This window comes from Cervus elaphus, chromosome 22 (genome assembly GCF_910594005.1).
Source record: "Cervus elaphus chromosome 22, mCerEla1.1, whole genome shotgun sequence".
Taxonomy (NCBI): domain Eukaryota; kingdom Metazoa; phylum Chordata; class Mammalia; order Artiodactyla; family Cervidae; genus Cervus; species Cervus elaphus.
Window position 1 is genome coordinate 15,335,207 of NC_057836.1, and position 14,293 is coordinate 15,349,499.

At 47.8% G+C, this 14,293-nt stretch overlaps 1 protein-coding gene across 2 annotated transcripts in view; it reads right to left on the reverse strand.

The window, feature by feature from the left end:
• ANO2 (anoctamin 2) overlaps positions 1–14,293 on the reverse strand; it is a 336,156-nt gene that overhangs the window by 155,794 nt on the left and 166,069 nt on the right. For both annotated transcript variants that reach the window (XM_043882141.1, XM_043882142.1), the window contains exons 12-13: positions 9,045–9,205; positions 1,190–1,272 (exon numbers count right to left, since the gene is read on the reverse strand). In XM_043882141.1, coding sequence (XP_043738076.1) covers positions 1,190–1,272; positions 9,045–9,205 — 244 coding nt within the window. The remainder of the gene's footprint in view (positions 1–1,189; positions 1,273–9,044; positions 9,206–14,293) is intronic.

The following is a 14,293-nucleotide window of genomic DNA, read 5'->3' on the forward strand; positions in this document are numbered from 1 at the left end:
ATCCATATGTACATTCTCTCATTTGCCACAGAATCTGCAATGCTATGAGTCCCCAGGCATACACTTAACGCAGAGGACTGGGGATAGAGTGAGCATGTGAACTCAATCCATGGTCATCGAATGCCCACTTGCTCAAAGGCAAGCTGAATACCTGGAGCTTTAAGGAGAGGGGAGGATGCCATATCACAGACCAGGGAGCCACATAGACTTGGGAGCAAGACTAAATTGGGGATTTCACTAGCTTGGACCAAAGCATCAGGATCACAGAGCCAGGGGTCCCTAGCTTCCAAGGCAATAGACATCAATAAGTGATGGAGAATACAGAAAAGGTCAGGTCTACATGAGGCCGCCATATGCTCGTGGCCAGCCAGTCCATGGTACTCAAAATACTGGGGGTGCCTTCTGGACCTCTGGACACTGTCCCACCACCTCATTGACAATGCCCACGGCATTGCGAGTGCCTAGCTAATATTCACTTTTGCTGTTCAGGCAATGGCAGCAAATGGGAATAGGTAACTATGAGCAACTGTGCCCTTGCTGGTCATCGTCAACTTGCCAATATCATCAGGGGCCCTAGTTCTCAAATGAGCCCCAAGGGCAGGTCAGTTACTTTCATCCTTTAAACAACATCTGTCCATAAAATTCGACTCTGAAAGAACCTATGCTTTCTCTTAGCTCATGTTCCAATGTCACACTTGCTGACAGGGTACTGGGTAAGTGGTTCTTCCCTTCTCCATACACATCAAAGGCACCTGGCACCCATGCCTCCACCTCACCCCCAGCAGGCTCCCAGGGGCATCCAGACACGTCCATATAACACGTCTGGGTCACAGCTTCTTGCTTCATGCTCTCAATTACCAATGAGACAGGAGGTGGAAGAATGTTGAGTTGAACCTCAAGGCTACAGCAAGGCTTGCTTCTCGTGCCATTTTTTCCCACCAAGGGTCACAAGGACATCTGGCTACCCCTCAAGTCTGAGGTCTTACAGGTCAAGAGAAAAGAGAGGATTTCAACTCCTGGCCTCAGTGCCTATCAACCCTGGCTTAACCCATGGAGCCGAGCTAGGAAAGGGGTCACAGCAAGACTTGGCAGGTGACCAACTGCCGTGAGAGCAAAGTTAAGTAGTTATTTCAATCAATATGATTTATTTTCAGGGACAAAGCAAAACAGAGACCCAAAGAGAACTCACTTCTTCCTCTTCGATGCCAGTCAGGTCCCAGAAGTAGCCCAGTCGCATCTGTAATCGCTTCCAGTTTTCAAGAAACATGGTAGCTTGAAAAAAAAGAAAAAATTCTATTAATTTTGAAGAGTGGATTGCAAACACCCTTAGGGTTCACCCAATGGAGGATACACACTGAATGTTAGTCGCTCAGTCATGTCCAACTCTTTGTGACCTCACGGACAATAGCCTGAAAGGCACCTCTGTCCATGGGATTTTCCAAGCAAGAATACTGGAGTGGGCGCCATTCCCTTCTCCAGGGGATCTTCCGGACCCAAGGATTGAACTTAGGTTTTCTGCATTGCAGGCAGATTCTTTACCATCTGAGCCACCAGGGAAGCCCCATTTCTAGGTTATAAGAAAAGCTTAAACACTGATCTCAAGAATAAAGGAAGAATGGAAGCATTAAAAAAAGTAAGAAATTGAAATGATGGCTTCTAGCCTTTTTAGACAAACCTCGTCTTCCCTACATGTTCTCTCTTCCTGCACCTTCCTCTCACTTTTTTCTCCATCTTTCTGTCCCCAGCACAACTTCCCTTTCCTGGGCCTGAATCATCTCATCCTGAGATTACATCACATCTCCTAATAATTCTATCTGAGTCCAGGGTCTCAGACTTTCACTTCATCCTGCAGGCAGCTGGGAGACGCAGCTCCCAGAAGTGACATTCGTTCATTCTTCAAGCAAATATCTGTTGAATGCCTATCATCCAGACACACCGGTCAGCTTGCCTGCTCCAACCACAGCCCTTGAAGGGCAGCCCAACATGCTCCAGAAAGAACCAATTCCCTCAGCCCTGAAGCCATGGCTTCTTTAGATCAGGATTGGACACCTTATCCTGCTGATGGGCCAATCAGATTCTCTCTTTTGAAAACTGAAACTAAGAGACACAAAGAGAAGCAGAAATGGGACAAACCATGCAGCATATGAAAAAAGGAGAAGGTTCCTTATAGTTCCCTACAATGACTGGCTGTATTTTATCTCCTGCATCCATGAGCTTGCTTCTTACTTTCTTATAATCCCTTGTCATTTGAGCGTGCTTGAACGGATTTCCTAACCTGAAAAACCTGACCTGAGGTACCTGTGATATACAAAACACTGCTCAAGACATCGTGAGGAGCTTAGGTGAATCTGATGTGGATTTTGCTCTCTACTGGCTTAGTTTATCAGGAGAGATTATAAATAACTGCGGTACAAAGTATAAAGTGATCAGGGACTTACAAATAGCGCAGATAAAGGGCTGTGGGCATGCAGAAGAGGGGGTGCCAGCTGCCAGAGTATCTGAGCTGAGCCTTGAAGAGTAATGACATTCGGGCAGCACAGAGGGGCAGGGAGAAGGAGGATGCCAACAACCCATCAAACTTGCAGTGGGTCCCTATTGTCAAGATTCTTCCCTCTGGATACAGAGAATGTGTGTATCTGGCCCATCCCGTCTGTCCTGATCTATTCCCACCATCTGTCAGCATACACCTCTTGTGTGCACTGCTGCTCAGGCATCGCCTCATTGCCATCTTCATCCCCAGTTTGTGCAAACTGTCCCTGTCCCATCCACCCTCCAGTGCTGCCTCATCGTTTCCTGACCAGCTCAAGCACCATAAGATCAAATTCCCAGGCGCCCACTCCTCTGCACTCCTACAGCCCTTAGGTCCGGTGCACTGGAAAGGGAAGGGACATGACAGTCCCTGAGGCCACCCCTACCCCACTACATCACCCCCAGTAACAGCCTGGGCGCCCTGCACTGCCTGCCACGCTGGACCATCTATTGCAACTCAGGACTGCAGCGTAGAAATAGGACTGCAAACTCTTCTTCAGCTGGTACGTGACTCTGTTCACCTGGGGCACTGCACAGGGCTGAGCCCAGCAAACACTGAGAGCCTGACCAAGCGTGTGGTTCCTCAAAGCTACATATGTTTCACTTGGTGCTACACCGTGGTGCCCGGATCTGTATCTCCCTGGTGGTCCAGGGGTTAAGACTCTGCACTTCCAGTGCAGGCGGCACAGGTTCCCTGCTCAGGGAATTAAGATCCCACATGCCTCACAGTGTGGGGCTTGGGGGAAATCTGTATCTTTGGTTCCTGGAATCTGAGACCTTTTCCTTCTGTGTGTGTGCACCCTGACCTCTGGACCCCAGCCACGGCTTGGGGATGCTCTCCAAACTGGCGGGACGCCTCTTCTTTCCCTGTTCTGTTCCCAGTGCCCAAGGAGGGCTCTGTACACCAATTGTGGTCTCCACGAAAGAGAGAAGTCAGAACGGGAGCAGACGATGGGGTAAAAGAGTCCCTGAGACTTAAGAGAACGAACATGGTTGCCAGGGGGCAAGAATGAGGCAAAGGGATATTTAGGGAGTTTGGGATGGACACATACACACTGCTGTGTTTTAAATAGGTAACCAACAAAGACCTGCTGCACAACACAGGGAACTCTACTTAAGGTTATATGGCAGCCTGGAGGGGAGGGGAGTTTGGGGGAGAATGGATCCATGTATATGCGTGACTGAGTCCCTCCACGTTCACCTGAAACTACCACAACATTGTTAATCAGCTATACCCCAATACAAAATCTTTAAAAGTCACATGTAAATCCATGGCTGATTCATGTCAATGTATGGCAAAAACCACTACAATATTGTAAAGTAATTAGCCTCCAACTAATAAAAATAAATGAAAAAAATAAAAAAATTTCTAAAAAGTCACTAAGGAGGACTCAGGGGGATACAAAGGACCCTCATGACAATGGAGAGAAGCTCCCAGCTCCCAGCGGGTATCACATGCCAGGTACCACGCCAACTGCCCTGCACACACATCCTCTTCACAGTTGTAAGAACACGACGGGGTAGGTATGACTTCATCCACTTAAGAGATGAGGACGGGGTGCTCCAAGGTTGAGGACCAGCCTCCGTCCAGGTTACTCAGCACCTTGGCTGAGAGGACTGACTTCAGCGACACCGGGCAAGGCTCACAGTGATGGGTACAGAGCGGGACTGAGACCCACGTTTAGGACTGCCTGACCCTGAAGTTGCTGTCCTTAACCTCCTCCCTTCACCTCTCCCTTCCCTACTTTCAATATGGCTTCACTGTCTTTCCAAAGTTCCCTGGAGCTTGAAGCCAGAACCCCAGAGGAGCTGGGCCTGATGCCTCCACCAGCTCTGGCTCTGGCTGACTCCTGCCCTCTGCACACTCAACCTCCCGACCCCAGCTCAGAGACCCCCACTCCTGCCCTCTGTACACCCAACCTCCCAACCCCAGCTCAGTGACCCCACTCCTGCCCTCTGTATACCCGACCTCCCAACACCAGCTCAGAGACCCCCACTCCTGCCCTCTGTACACCCCACCCCCACCCTCAGCTCAGAGACCCCCCACTCCTGCCCTCTGTATACCCGACCTCCCAACACCAGCTCAGAGACCCCACACTCTTGCCCTCTGTATACCCGACCTCCTGACCCCAACTCAGGACCCCCACTCCTGCCCTCTGTACACCCCACCCCCAACCTCAGCTCAGAGACCCCCCACTCCTGCCCTCTGTATACCCGACCTCCTGACACCAGCTCAGAGACCCCACACTCCTGCCCTCTGTATACCCAACCTCCTGACCCCAACTCAGGACCCCCACTCCTGCCCTCTGTACACCCCACCCCCAACCTCAGCTCAGAGACCCCTACTCCTGCCCTCTGTACACCCCACCCCCCACTCCTGTCCTCTGTACAACCCACCCTGCAACCCCAGCTCAGGGACCCCCCACTCCTGCCCCAGCCTCTCTCTCTGCAGAGAACCACTTCTCCCAGCCTCCTTCCCGGCAGCCTTGGGCCCTGGCCCAGGCCCACCCAGCACAGCACCACTGATCATAATAATCATGTAATGAGAGGCATAACTATTATTTTTAATTGCAATTTTTAGGCAGTCATGCCCACAGGCTCTTGGCTGCTGTAACCAAATACACAATCACATGAAACACAGCAAGGCTGTTAAAATAACAAAACCAAACCCTAAGCCCGGGAGCACTGACACAACCCCACTCGATTTGTTTTCCCGGTGCTGCTGCTACCACACGAGGGGAAGAGAGAGGAGACCGGGGGTGGGTGGGGGGCATGGGGGCATCATCGCAGAACTCAGGAGGGATGGAGGTATCTGTTCATCCACCAAGGAGAGAAAAGAGACAGCTGTTGGGGATTAAAAGTGGGAAGGGACAGCCCTGCCCCCATTTTAGGACCACGCAGAAATTGTGTGTCATAAGTTCTGGTTCAAAAACATTCTCCTTATTTGCAGCAAAATGAAATATCTGGCATAGTAAGGAATTCAGAGACTGCCTTGTTTGAGAGTTTGGTGACAGAGCATCCTGGATGGGTCAGTAGGGAGGTCAGTGAGAGGTGGGTGATTCAGACAATGTCCTCCTTGCCTCTGCTTCCTTTTTTTTTTTTAATTTTTCTTTATTTTGGCTGTGTTGGGTCTTCGTTGCAACATACAGGTTCTCTAGCTGCAGCATGCAGGCTTAGCTGCCCCGAGGGTATGGGATCTTAGCTCCCCAACCAGGAATCGAACCAGCATCTCCTGCACAGCAAGGCAGATTCTTAACCACTGGACCACCAAGGAAGTCCCCACTTCTGAGAGGATGCAGGAAGCCCAGATCTGCAAGGCCAGAGGTTCTCTATCTCTAATAGTCACAAAGCGCAGCTTGGACCCCAGAATCTTTTTTTTTTCCAGCTCTGCCCACAATCTCATTTTCTTTACTGAGAAGTTCTCTTTTTTAATTTTTTTGTGGCTTTATTTGTTTACAAATAAAAACATCCACCTGAGGGAAAAAAAAGAAAACAGGAAGTGGGAAGGTACAGCTGAAAACCAAGTCTCCCAGTGATAGGGAATCACACATCCCAGGAAAGGCCTTAAGGGATAGCAGACCAGAGTAATGTAAGCTTTAGCTCCTCAGTCACGGTCATATCTCTAAGACAGACTCATGGGAATTAGGGCTGCAACATAGCAAAAGGTGAAAGGGCGTTTCAGGCTCCAGTCAGTTCCAGCATATTTGAGGTCATTCCAAGAGGCTGCTTTTTATTAATTTGTTATTCAGTAACTCAGTCATGTCCAACTCTTTGCCATTCCATGGACTGCAGCATGACAGACTTCCCTGGCCTTCACCATCTCCCAGAGCTTGCTCAAACTCAAGTCCATTGAGTCAGTGATGCCATTCAACCATCTCATCCTCTGTCATCCCCTTCTCCTCCTGCCTTCAATCTTTCCCAGGATCAGGGTCTTTTCTAATGAGTTAGCTCTTTGCATCATAAGAATAAAAATTCCTAGTATTTTTATTAATACTAGGAATAAATCTGGGACTTTCCTGGTAGCTCAGCTGGTAAAGAATCTGCCTGCAATGCAGGAGACCCCAGTTTAATTCCTGGGTCAGGAAGTTCCCCTGGGGAAGGGATAGGCTACCCACTCCGGTATTCTTGCTTGGAAAATCCCGATGGACAGAGGAGCCTAGCAGGCTACAGTCCACGGGGCTGCAAAGAGTTGGACACAACCGAGTGACTAAGCACAGCACAGCACACAGGAGTAAATCTACCAATGACCCAGCAATCCCACTACTGGGCACATCCTCTGAGAAAACCTCAATTCTACAAGCCACATGTACCCCAGTGTTCATTGCAGCACTGTAAACAAAAGCCAGGACATGGAAGCAACCTAAGTGTTCATGGACAGATGAACAGATAAAGAAGTTGTGGTACATTTATGCAATGGAATATTTCTTGGCCATAAAAAGGAACACATTTGTCAGCTGTCGTGAGGTGGATAAACCTAGAGCCTTTTATGCAGAATAAAGTAAAGTCAGAAAGAGAAAAACAAGTATCATATATTAACACATACACGTGGCATCTAGAAAAATGGTACAGATGAACCTAGTAGAGAATGGACTTGTGGACACAGTGGGGGAAGGTGAGGGTGGGACACAGAGAGAGAGTAGCACTAACATTTACACACGACCACGTGCAAAACAGATAGCTAGAGGGAAGGTGCGTGTAACAGGGAGCTCAGCTCAGTGCTCTGTGAAGACCTGGAGCAGTGGGATTGGGCTTGGGGGTGGTACGGAGGCTCAGGAGAGAAGGGAGATATATATATATATATATATTTATGACTGATTTGCATTGTTGTACAGCTGAAAGGAACACAAAATTGCAAAGCAATTTTCCATCAATTAAAAAATAAAGAGAATTTTTTAAAAAAAGTAACCCCCCAAAAGAGAAAAAAAACAAGATGCCGCTTTTGGACAAGAGGCACAGAGCCGCCTGAGGCTGTGCAGGCCACAAGCTACAACTTCACTCTGTCCCCCTGACACTTCCTGTGAACAGTTCCAGAGCTACACGGCCACGAGTGCTGTGTCCTCTGACACCCTGCCGCTGTTTTGTGGGCTGACACTGCCACGTGGTCCTGGGCAGTGGCTGTTCTTCCTGGGAGAATAGAAGCTCCCCGGGATACCTTCCCTGGTGGCTGGGTTGCAGGGGAATCTTTCCAGCCCAGTTCCATCTCCTCCCACGTAGAGAGACAGAGGTCGCCGGGTCTGGGTCTGACAGCAGTTCTCGAAGAGACCTCCCTCTCCTGCACACAGTCCCAGGATGTGCGACTCACCGCCCCATCCTGGCAGGTCCTCCAAGCCCCTTGGAGTCAGCAGTAAACCTAACCGCTTCAGTTGCCGGTCTGTGACCCAAAAGATGAGGGCCCTCTCTGTAAGGATGAGATGATGGCAGATAGCTGCTCCCAACAGGCTGACACAGGGCCCCCTGGTCCCTTCCATGATACCCATGGGTATGTCTTCTTGGAAATGCTCAGTGACCACAGGGGTGGATATTCCAGTTTTTAAGAACAGAAGGGTGCATGTGTGCGTCTGTGTGTCTGTTTATGATCAGATGGCTGTGGCCGAGAGAAAGTTTATTACCCCAAGACTCTGGGCAGGGTGGTGGGGGAGAGAGGAGGAGGACATCGAAGGAACTATTTGTTCCTTCCTTCACAAATCCCTTTGGTGGGAAGATGGAAAACATCTCTTTGGCATTAAGTGAAATCTCTGCAGTCTACACTTGCGGTGTCCTGGAAATTGCAACTGAACGCAGAGATAGGAGACGAGTCTAGGCCCGCCTTTGTCCCCAGCTAAGCCTGTGACCGTGGCAGTCACCCCTTGACTCCAGGTGTGACACCAAATGACATCTGGGACTTGCACATCTTAGGAGATGTACCTGGAGGTGCCTATGAGTGTATTAGGGGTTTTCAAAGCATGTATGGGTTCAATTTCCAAACAAATCCTATATGAGATTAATATAAGATTACTCCACCTCTTATATACATATATACATATATGTAAAATAAAGCTACAGAGGATATTCTTAGTTCTAGTCCCATGTATGAGTAAGGGAGAGAAATCTATTGTCCCTAAAATGTTTCTTAAAATATAAGGACTAGGGGCTTCCGTAGTGGCTCAGTAATAAAAAATCTGCCTGCCAGAGCAGGGGACACGGGTTCAATCCCTGGTCTGAGAAGATCCCACATGCCACAGAGCAACTAGGTCTGTGCATCACAACTACTAACCCCAGGCTCTAGAGCCCAGCAGATGCAAGCCCACGAGCCTAAGAGCTCATGCTCCACAAGAAGAGAGTAGCCCCCGCTCACCACAGCTAGAGAAAAGCCCATGCAGCCACGAAGACCCAGAACAACCAAATAAATAAATAAAAATTTTACTAAAGATATAAGGATTAAATACTGAGGAAGTAAACCAAAGAATATTGGCTTTGGTCCCTGCGCCCATCTAACAGTGCCCTGCATGGAAGCCAGCCCCATGGTGATGACTCACCCCACAGAGCCATGAAGATGGAGAAGAAGACGGTGGCAGGGTTGTCAAACAGGTGGCTGGCCCGCGCTGTCCCGCAGGCTGAGCTGAGGTTCCAGTAGTCACAGGACTTGTCGCACAGGGGACACATGGTGAAGGCGTTCTGCTGGTCACACATCTCTTTGCTGCAGAAGACAGAGGCTGTTGGGTCACGGGGGCTCCAAGCAGGACCCTCCCCATGTCCACCACCCCCAAAACACCTCCCACTTGGAAATCCCTGGCTGCCTCAGTAACTGCATCAGCAAAGCATAGGAGAGCTGGGCTTGGATTCTTTCCCTTGGGAGTACTGTTTTTAGTATCTTTTCTTTAAAAATGGGTGGGCAGATGAATGGATAAAGAAGATGTGGTCCATATGTACAATGGAATATTACTTGGCCATGAAAAGGAATAAAATTAGGTCATTTGTAGTGATGTGGATGGACCTGGAGTCAAGCACACAGAGCGAAGTAAGTCAGAAAGAAAAAAACAAATGTCATATATTAACGCATATATATAGAATCTAGAAAAATGATACGAATGAACCTATTTTCAGGGAAAGAATGGAGACACAGACTTAGAGAATGGACTTGTGGGCCCAGGAGGGAAGGAGAGGGTGGGGCAAATGGACAGAGCAGCACAGACAGACAGACACCACCCTGTATGAAGGAGATAACTAGTGGGAAGCTGCTGGATAGACGGGGAGCTCGGCTCCGTGCTCTGTGATGACCTAGAGGGGTGGGATGGGGAGCGGGGGGTGGAAGGGAGAATCAAGAGGGAGGGGATATATGTCTACATACAGCTGATTCACGCTGCTGTACCACGGAAACTCACACAATATGGTAAAGCAATTACACTCCAGTGAAAAAAATATTTAACAAATGGATGGGCTACCTTTGGAGGTATGGAAGCCATCACTAGACGTGACTCAATGGAAAGTGAGTGACCACGTATCAGTTATGCTGTGCGTTGGATGGTGCCGTATGAAAGAGTGAAAGTGCTAATTGCTCAGTCGTGTCCTGCTCTTTGTGACCCCGTGGACTGTAGCCCGCCAGGCTCCTCTATCCATGGGGTTCTCCAGACAAGAATACTAGAGTGGGTAGCTGTTCCCTTCTCCAGGGAATCTTCCCAATCCAGAAATTGAACCCAGGTCTCCCACATTGCAGGTGGACTCTTTACCATCTGAGCCACGAGGGAAGTCCAGTGCTGTATAAAGTCCCATCCACATGTGCTACGGGGCTGATGGGAAGCATCAACAATTATGAATAAATCACCCACCAGAGGTCAGAGTTTATCATCCTCATTCAAGCATGAGCTATCTCATTCGTGTATTAGGATGGTCACATGGAGGAATCAACATGAGCATACCATTAGACCAGCACAAGGTCTTCCTCCCAGAAGGAGAAGTCATGTAAAGAAGAATGGAGTCAGGAGGGAGGAAGCCCAACTTCTAAGTGAATCAGCCATGCGACTGTTTGGAGAAGATGGATTAGTAACCTCAACTTAATAAGAATTATCCTAACCACAAAATGGGATGCGAGAGGCTGGAAGAATAAGATGTGTATTAATTGCTCAGTTGTGTCCGACTCTTTTCAATCTCATGGACTGCAGCCCTCCATGTTCCTCTGGAATGGAACCTGGGCAAGAATTCTCCATGGAATTCTCCAGGCAAGAATACTGGAGTGGACTGTGCCATTCCCTTCTCCAGGAGATCTTCCCAACCTAGGGATCGAATCCAGGTCTCCTGCATTGCAAGCAGATTCTTTACCGTCTGAGCCACCAGGGAAATCCAGGGAGGCCACCAAGGAAGAATAAGGTAAATTCTCCCAAAGTCTAGATTCCAAGAATCCAAGAGAACAAAGCATGAGTCAAATAAACATCATATCTATTCTCACTTATTTTCAGTATATTTCTCTTTACCGGACTCGTGCATATATTTGAAATTCCATTCACTTGTTAGGTGGATCAGCTGGACCCAATAACTTCAGGCTCATCAGGTGCTTGCAAATAAGAACCAAGGATTTCTCAGCCCCAACTGGTTTCCCCAATAACCCTCCACACTGCAGTCCGGTAGGAAAATGAATGAACTCATCACTCTGGTGTGTGATATTTCCCCTCGGAGATGAGTAGATGGCTCAGCTCATCACTTGGGGGAAAAGGGTGGAGGAGTAGAGATTTCACGAAAATGAAGCACTGGCTGTTCTCACAAAGCAGCTGGAGGAGACCAGACCCCATGATGGGGAGGCAGGGATCACAGGCCGAAACCACAGCTGGGTTTTCTCCGGAAAGACGCAGCAGAGGGCGCTACCGAGCATGGGACAGCCGGCTGAGGGAGCTGGTACCCGGATGCCTGAGCCAAGGGCTTAGATGAAACCCAGAAGCCGGCTGGATGCTTGTGTCTAGCTCCCATCGCTAAGCAGTTAAAAGGTTTCACCGAGGGCTGTCGGCGTCTGTCAAGTCCCAGCTCTCAGGCTCGTTTTTAATGAGCCTCGGCAGGGAAGTCCTTCTGTGTGAGAGAATGGAAACTCTGGGTCTCAGGATAAATCCCAGCTCCTCCACGGACTTGCTGCTGAGCACTCCACTGGCAAGTGTCAAGATCGGTGACTCACTCACGACGACAATATTAAATAGTAATTTCTTAATAGTAAGTTCAGCCATGCTGACTTCACCTGGGCATGTGTTTATTGGTAACTGGAGAGCAGGACTGAAGTCTTCTGGGCCAGACACGTGATGGCTGCCTGGTAGAGGAGCTGGTGCTTTTAGGAGGAGAGTGCCGATTAGAAAACAGATTCATACGGAAAACTTGTCAGTTTGCACAAAGTCCAGCAAACAGCTTTGCTTCTGAGCCGTTACCTGTTCTGTCACTAAGTCGAGTCCGACTCTATGCGACCCCATGGACTGCAGCATACCAGGCTTCCCTATACTTCACTACCTTCCAGAATTTGTTCAAATTCATCACCAACCAACCATCTCACCCTCTGTTGCCCCCTTCTCCCCCTGCCTTCACTCTTTCCCAGCATCCAGGTCTTTTCCAATGAGCTGGCTCTTCGAATTAGGTGGTCAATGTAGTGGAGCATCAGTCCTTCCAATGAATATTCAAGGTTGATTTCCTTTAGGATTGAGTGGCTTGATCTTGCTGTCCAAGGGACTCTCAAGAGTCTTCTCCATCACCACAGTTCAAAAACATCAACTCTTGAGTATTCAGCCACCTTTATGGTCCAACTCACATCCATATACGACTATCGGAAAAACCATGGCAGTGGCGATTTAGTCCCTAAATCATGTCTGACTCTTGTGACCCTATGGACTGTAGCCTGCTAGGCTCCTCTGTCCATGGGATGCTCCAGGCGGGAATACTGGAGAGAGTTGCCATTTCCTTCTCCAGGGGATCTTCCTGACCCAGGAATTGAACCCGAGTCTCCTGCATTGCAGGCAGATTCTTTATGGACTGAGCTATGAGGGAAGCCCTCAGGAAAAACCATAGCTGCTACTATACAGACCTTTGTCTGCAAAGTGATATCTCTGCTTTTTAATACACTGTCTAGGTTTGTCACAATTTTTCTTCCAAGGAGCAAGTGTCTTTTATTTTCATGACTACAGTCATTATCGCAGTGATTTTGGAGCTCAAGAAAATAAAATCTGCCACTGCTTCTCAAATCTTTGTCATGGAGGAGATTTTTTACATATATACAAGGAGATGGATAATCCTAGAAAACCTAATCTCAATCAGAACTAGTCCATGCTAAAAGGTCAGGGGAAAAAAAAAATATTAGCACCACCTTGGTACAGAGTACTTTGAAATGTGAATGCTGTGTACATAAATGGTTTTAAAATTAGAATACAGTCAACTGACAATCATTTGTACAAAATGGCAGCCATGCTAGCATGGATAGTCCCACATCATTTAGGTTTGAAGTCAGAATGCTCTGTATGTATTGGGTTGGCGATTTTTTGTTGCATCTTTTGAGTTTTTGATGCAAGCAACTGGAAGAAGATTCTGGAGAAATTCTGCCTTAGGATGACATTAAAGGACTTTGTAGTCTCTGAGACAAGCTGAAAGAGGGGGAGACACCCCAATAACTGAAGTCAGGTCTGGTTCATTCACTAAAGTCAGGTCTGGGTCATTCACTAGCTGCATCATCCACAGATTCTTAGTTAGAAGCCACAGTGGCTATAAATCCAATGACGTGGTTCTTCAATCTATCATGTTCTCTCGGACACAGAAGAAGGTTGATGAATGGTTTGACCATCAGGTGAACCAAGACCCCGGAGTGGGTGGTGTTCTCAATGAGTGACCCACCGCTCACAAGTCCAGTGACATATACGGCTCTACTAGCCACAAAGGGAGGCAATTATTCAAGAAATTCAGACAGAACATCTGCTATTAAGATCTCAGCTCTAAAGTAACCAGTTTTTTAAAAATGTGGTTTAGATTAATCACCTTTAAAAAAAAAAAAAAGCTCCAGCCTTTCCCATGCATGTAAGCAAATGGAGAACAAACGGAACCAACTCCTTGCTAAGCAGACGAAGGTTCCTAGACATATCACGCACATATGGAAATACTATTAAATGAAGCATCTAACTCACATATCAAAGTTATTGGCGATAAAAGATACCATTTAAAGTTTCACGCAATGTAACTTTTCTGGTTTTGATGCTGGACTGTGGCTTTATAAGACATAATCATTGGGGGAAACTGGATGAAGGGTACATTGGGCCCCTCTGCACTATCTTTACTGCTTCCAGTGAATCTGTATGGTTTTCAAAACAAAACACTTTTTAAAAAAGTGATACACAGATACTAAATTCCAGGCCTGATGCCCAAAGTGGAGACCTTTAAAATAATCCCAGTAAGGGTGAAAGTTTTTAATCGCTCAGGAGTGGCTGGGAGGACAGGGAAGTCTGGCGTCCTGCAGTTCATGGGTCCACAAAGAATCAGACATGACTTGGCAACTGAACAACAAAACAACAAGGAGTGACTGATAGACATAAACCCTCAAAGGGTATGAATTTGTCTGGATTCTGTATTGGGATTTAGAGGCTGTTCTTTTATTGACAAGGAGTGGTATCGATTGTTTGTGAGTGTTCATCGGGCATGGAGCTTGGACTTCTGATAGATATACAATTATGACTGAGGAGGAGTTCTCAAAAACTACTTCATAATATGCTTGACTTTTTCTATTCACACCTTCCTGGTTGGCCATACCCTATTCTGAGTATGAAAAACTGAGAATCAA